Source organism: Dermacentor silvarum, chromosome 8 (assembly GCF_013339745.2).
Source record: "Dermacentor silvarum isolate Dsil-2018 chromosome 8, BIME_Dsil_1.4, whole genome shotgun sequence".
Taxonomy (NCBI): domain Eukaryota; kingdom Metazoa; phylum Arthropoda; class Arachnida; order Ixodida; family Ixodidae; genus Dermacentor; species Dermacentor silvarum.
In genome coordinates this window covers 90,895,110-90,901,109 of record NC_051161.1, presented here as the reverse complement: position 1 = coordinate 90,901,109, position 6,000 = coordinate 90,895,110, and the positions used below count along the sequence as shown (strand labels likewise).

Below are 6,000 nucleotides of genomic sequence, written 5' to 3'. Positions count from 1 at the left end.
GGTTGCGCCACCAAGCTCTTGTCATCACAGACCAATGCTCATAACTCGTTTGTTCCTCCTTGCGGTTAGATCTGACGAAAAACTTAGCGCTGCAATCTGTTATGGTTTGTTGATTCTGGTTCTTCTTTAAATTATATTTCTTAGCTTCCACAAAACCGTTCCAGGTCATTCTCATTTGATGAATCCTAAACGTTTAATTCTATCGTGATGCGTTCCTTCTTATCTGGTATAAGCGGTAATGTTGAAGCTATGACCTTGTGACGTAATCTTATGCGATCGCGTCGTTCAACCTACACAGAGATTGTCAGAAAACAAAATAGACACAGCCAAGACAATACGTAGTTAACAGCGTGCGTAATTGATGCGATCGTCCACTGATGTGAAGCATAGTCTATAGCTGTAAAGTGGCGCCAGGGGATAGTCCCGTGCGCAGCAAACTCGTGGGTCGGCGCATGGTTTCGACGATGCTGTGTGGGCCCTTGAAGTGTGGGTTGCTGCTGGGCGTATGCACTGCGCAACACTTTATGAACAGCGCCGTGGCTCCGCTGCCCAGCAAGACGGCCAACAGCGTGAAGTACCAGTATTCCTGCAACGAATAGACAACCTGTATTGAGCCCCGGGAACACTCCGGCTTTATGTTTGCCCCGTACGCGTGCATTGGAGCATTTGTCAGCTATACGTACAGGCAGGTTTGACACGACGAGGTTGACTGCGCATTCGCCGTTGTCTTAACTGTACTGTTATGAGCCGATTTACTTTATCGAAAACGGAGGTGAGCTGACACGGTTTAATTTATTTGTAACCCAAATTGTATAACACTGCGCCATTTTATTATGTATTTCGTAGGATTTATTGCGTCGATTGATTTATTGACCTCGGAAGTACAGGTTATTCACGCATTCTTTTCTGCGTAGAGTACTCCTTCGTAGTATGTTTTCGTCCCTTCACCACTGTGGTGGGTACCTGCCGTAGTTGATCATTGTCATCGTTAGATAATCGATATGACAGTGCGCAAGCAACTCTTCGGCCATCTTGGCTACCGTTACCTGTAACGAGTCCGTGCATGAACATCGTGTAATTTTCACCTTCTGTATAAACTTTCGTAAGAGCCGCACTATTTTTTTTTTTTGCACAATTCTGACAAGGTGCGGCCCTTACATGGGACCGAACTTTTTGGTAAAGATATTGCTGCCGCAGCAGGCGACTTGCGCACACCCGGTATTCCCAGACGTACCCTTGCATAAGAGGTCAACGCGCAGCTTTCGCCATCTAGTAGCGGCACGCGGAAGTACTCAGCACACAAGTATTCGCCGATGCGAGCGCGCGGAATCGAGACACCGAACGCGAATGCTCCTCCGTTGGAAATTTCTTCCCCTAAATTTTGGGCTGCCAAGTTGGGGCTACGGCCGTTACATGGCTGCGGCCCTTACACGAGTCTATTTTGTTGCCCTGTCCAACACTAATGAATATGCAAGGTAGCCTTGCCAGAGAAGGCAGCTGTGAGGCAGCTGTATACGGTGAGACGTCCACCACAAATCACGAAACGCTATGTCACACTCCCAAAACACACAAAAAAATTAAGTGGGACCAATGACGTGGAAGTTTAGGAGCGCCTCGCGTTGTATGAACGGGTGAGCTGTTGCAGTAACTGCAAATTGACGCTATTGCTGACCGACGTATGTCATCTTATAACTGAAAGGAGTGGCGAAAGTAAGGTTTGCAAACCATAAGGATGCACTTAGAGGCTAGAATGAAAAACACTGTGATTTATTCGGTGTCAGGTGGGAAATATCGCACGTGAAGTGTTGAAGCGTTCATGGAGTCCTCCTACATACCCTACATCCAGGCAGGGTTAACTGTGAGGGTGCTGGATCACCATAATTAACCGAGACTCTCGAAACTGGCGAATGTACGGTGGAGCACTCAAGGTGTTTGCAAAAATGTACACACACCTTGCTACATTTCGCATACTTCTCTCCCTGCCATAATTTCACGGGCGCGCACGACGACGACCACATAATAGATAGTACCGCATAATCGTCAGCCATTGATTAAATGATTGTGTTGATTTCAGCGCAGATATATAAACGAAGTCATGCACTATTGTCTATAATATATTTTACTACTATTTCTCCAGGCTCACAGAACCATCGCATACACCACACTTATTGTAACATACGAGTTCCCGAGACCCGTGAAATTGTGTAAAAATTCGTTGGAATTTAAGCTAAGAACCGGGGGGGAAAAAGCAATGAGCTTCTGTATCAGAACGCGTATTTATAATCCTAATGACACCTGTGTCATAGTGGCATTGTGATGGCATCAAGGTATCAGCATGTGTCAAGTCTTGGCACCACCATCAAGCCCCAAACGATCATTCGTTTTTCACTTCCACATCGCTTAATCTTTCTTCGCTCAGTATTCGTTGCAAAAAAAAAAAAACACAAAAACAAACACGTTAGCATTCGTACTGACTGCATTTGTGAAGCTGCAATTGCGTTATGTACTACCTACGCTTTATATTCAAGTCTGAGACGACGTTCGAGTTTAACACCGTCTATTGAAAGAAATGGTGGAGTTATACTCAAATTGCGCTCGTCTAGAAAGCGCTTCAAGATGTGCCGCATCACTGTGCTGTACATGTTGCACTTCTTCCCCCTGCTGCCTCGCCCTCACCGCCATTACGCTGCGCAGGCCGCGTCCACCGAAAACGAGCCTGTGCAGACGGGCGAGCGCTCCCTCGGCGTCCACCAGGCGGCACCTCTGAAAGACGTCGCAGTAGCCGCGCAGGTCGTCACACGGCGCCCCGGGCTCCATCTTTTTCTTGCAGAAGTCTTTCATGCGTTCGAAGTGGCACGCCTCCATGCAAACGCTGTCGGACACTGCACACCGGAGTGACCAGTTCCATAAGCTTCGTCTACAGGAACACTATACCCGAGCGCGGGTCGAGTCAGAAATCGAGCTGACCCACTCCGACGTGGTTGCGTTTACATGCGTCTTGCCAAGAAGAGTTAACCTACACCTATGGAGCCGGGTTGACAGGACCCACCTCGAAGCTCCCTCGGCCTTACTCGCTATAATGTTTACATTAACTCGATGGCTGGTTTTCGTCCCCGGCAAGGAGACTCGACCCGACTTTATCGGGTTCATGTAATCGTAGCTATTGAATAGTAGAAGGGGGTTTGGCCCGTTTGCACAAGATGGTTTGTTACGATGATTTTTTGTGCCTATATGGGCGTCCTCACGCTGTAAATGAAGCCGTAGGGATATTGTCTGCATTCGATCGTAACAAGCGTCTTGTCTCTCAGTACTCGTAGGCTGCGAGTATCATGCTCGTTCAGTAATTAACTTTCGTTCTCTCTTATTCACCCAACGCAGAGAAGTAGCTTAAGGAGCGCACCTCACGTTAATAGTCCCTTAGTTCCTGCTTAAATAAGCCTTCTATCCTGTAACACATTCCGTATGTCCCAATTCATTCGCATCTCGCCTGTATTCGACCTCCACCTGGACTATCCCGACCCGAAACAACGGTACTTCGCCGATTGTGGCTTGGCAGTCGCATTTACGAAGTCGTTTGCTTTCCGCATCGGATGGGAGAACTAGTGCTGCGTGTGACCACTGCGGCGACGAGGAAACGATCGAACCCGTTGTTTGTCATTGTCGCCGATACAGCGCACACAGGCAGTCACTCGCGACTGCGCTGGCGCGTCTTGACGACAGGCCGCTTTCGGAGCAGACAGTCCTGAAACGGCGGCCTATGCAGTCGCCACAGAACAAGTCAGTCAAGGCACTCGATGTTTTTGCGTTCGAGCGGACTATCTGACAGACTATAGTTCTCACGGACGTTTCCAACCTCTTCTCTTTTTTAAAGCGAAGCTTTATATGGCTAGGTGAAATCACCTGTGTAGAGAAAACTATCATCATCAGCATTGACTCAAGCGTCGTCTTTCTTCTTCCGCAGCTGGCTCGTTGGCGCCCCTCGGGTTGCGCTCGCGCTCGCGCTCGTGCTCGGCAAGTGCTCGTGCCACTGCTCCAACGTTCATCGTCGTCGTCGTCGTCGTCTTCTTCCACAACTGGCTGCGTTGCCGCTCATCATTCCGGCGTTGAATTTCACTTCTCTTCTGTCGTCGTAATGGGGAGGCCGCGTTGACGGGGGTATGACCCATTGCTTAAGGGGGTATGAGCCATTCATTGTCTTACGTAACGGACATATTTAATTTTGAAGCAATTTAATTTCGAAGAATCGCAAGCGGCAATGGGCGGGCGGATGCTGCTATCCAGGCCGCCAAGCAAACTCGAGACATCAAACGCAAGCGACAACGGCGCACTGCGCCGTCAGTGACGTCGTTCTCTCCGTCGCAGCCGAACGTTTGTGTAACCTCATTAAGAAACACAAAGACGGAACCAATATGTAAGAAATACTTTAATGAACCATCGGGATTATCCCAGTCATAAACACCGGGGTCGCACGTTTCAGCTTCGCTGTTTAACCAGCTGTACGGAGTGCTTGGGCGGTGATTTTACTACCGCGTAAGCTGTTATGGGCTCATTCCAATAGCAGTTTCAGGTCGCGATGATGCCGCCGCCGCCGCCCCGTAGCCGCTATCGCACGCGAAAAAAAGTACCCGCTCTCCGCCGGGATCGGGCCCAGGCCCGCTGTGTGGGAGGCGGATACTCTACCACTGAGCCACGCCGTTCTATTTTTTTTCTTTATTGCCTGGCTTTGACACATAACATTTCACAAAAGGAACAGTACAATATAAAATTACAATATACAGTAGGGGAAGGCGTATTCAACCACCATCGTGCTGGCTGCGTCTAATTATAGAATTCGCGCAGATCCACAGGCGGCTCTACGCTTGAGAGCCACAGACTCCTCACCGTTCATTGCATCATACCGCAAGAGCTTAGCGGTCTTCTATATCCTGTAGAAATTTATCCGCAAATTGCATAGTCAAAATGAGAGAAAGAGAGAGAGAGAGAGAAACGGGGTGGGAAAGGCTGGGAGGGTAACCCGTAGATATTCTGGTTTGCTACCCTGCACTGGGGGAAAAGTAAGGGGAAATTAAAAACGGAAAGAACAGCGGCAAGAAAAAGCAAACTCACGAAAAAAAAAAATACCTTGAGAAGAATAAAAAAAAACCGCATATCCACGGGGTGAATGATGATGAGTGGGCGAAGCTCCGGAGGGAATCATCGGTAAACCGTGAATCTTCCTTGTAATTCGCCCAGTCTCGCCGCACTAAATCGAGCGATTGACTTCCACCAATGACACGCGCCATATGTGACGTCATTCCTATTTTATAACAGCGCCCTTCATTATAAATGCACCATCTCCCGCTTAAGGGGACGCTATAGCACAAACGCGTTAGAAACGTGCAGTACTCTCTAGTAAGGGGGAGAGGCCACAGCGTCTTACGCAGCCGTTTACACATGCCGGAACGTGCACCGCGTTTGCCGACGCCATCACATGACTTCTGAGAGAGTATAACCCCCGTATTCATAAACGCTCCTCGACTTGAACTTGACTTGCCACCGCCTTCAACGCGTTTCGAACGTGCTGCCCAAGGCGGTGGCAAGTCAAGTTCAAGTCGAGGAGCGTTTATGAATACGGGGGTAAGGCGGAGAGGCCACAGCGTCTTGCACCAGCTTCTTACACGGGCCGTAACGCGCTATCACAAACGCGTTATAAACCCGCATTCTTTCGTTAATGTTGGGTATTTATTGTCATCGTGGTGCGTGTGTCCATGTGCGCTTCGTGGCGTAGTAGTTAGCGCCGCGCGTTCGGAAGCGAAGGGTCCCTGGTTCGATTCCGCGCTACGGACACAACTTTCGGAATTTTTTTTCATAAAAGTAGACGTGGCTACCTACTACTACTACGACGACGACTACTACTACTACATACTACAGAGGAGGGACAGACCCACACCCTAAGGAGCTTCGCCCCTAAAAAATGCCAGGCCTACGCGGCACACGCAGCACAGTCACAGCGTAAGCTAG

General features: G+C 49.1%; 1 protein-coding gene across 1 annotated transcript in view; it reads right to left on the bottom strand.

The window, feature by feature from the left end:
* Positions 1–391: 391 nt before the first annotated feature.
* Positions 392–6,000, bottom strand: part of LOC119462273 (disintegrin and metalloproteinase domain-containing protein 10 homolog) — a 28,552-nt gene continuing 22,943 nt past the window's right edge. Inside the window, exons 8-9 of the mRNA XM_049672913.1 lie at positions 2,677–2,882; positions 392–586 (exon numbers count right to left, since the gene is read on the bottom strand). Of these exons, the coding sequence (XP_049528870.1) occupies positions 392–586; positions 2,677–2,882 (401 nt within the window). The remainder of the gene's footprint in view (positions 587–2,676; positions 2,883–6,000) is intronic.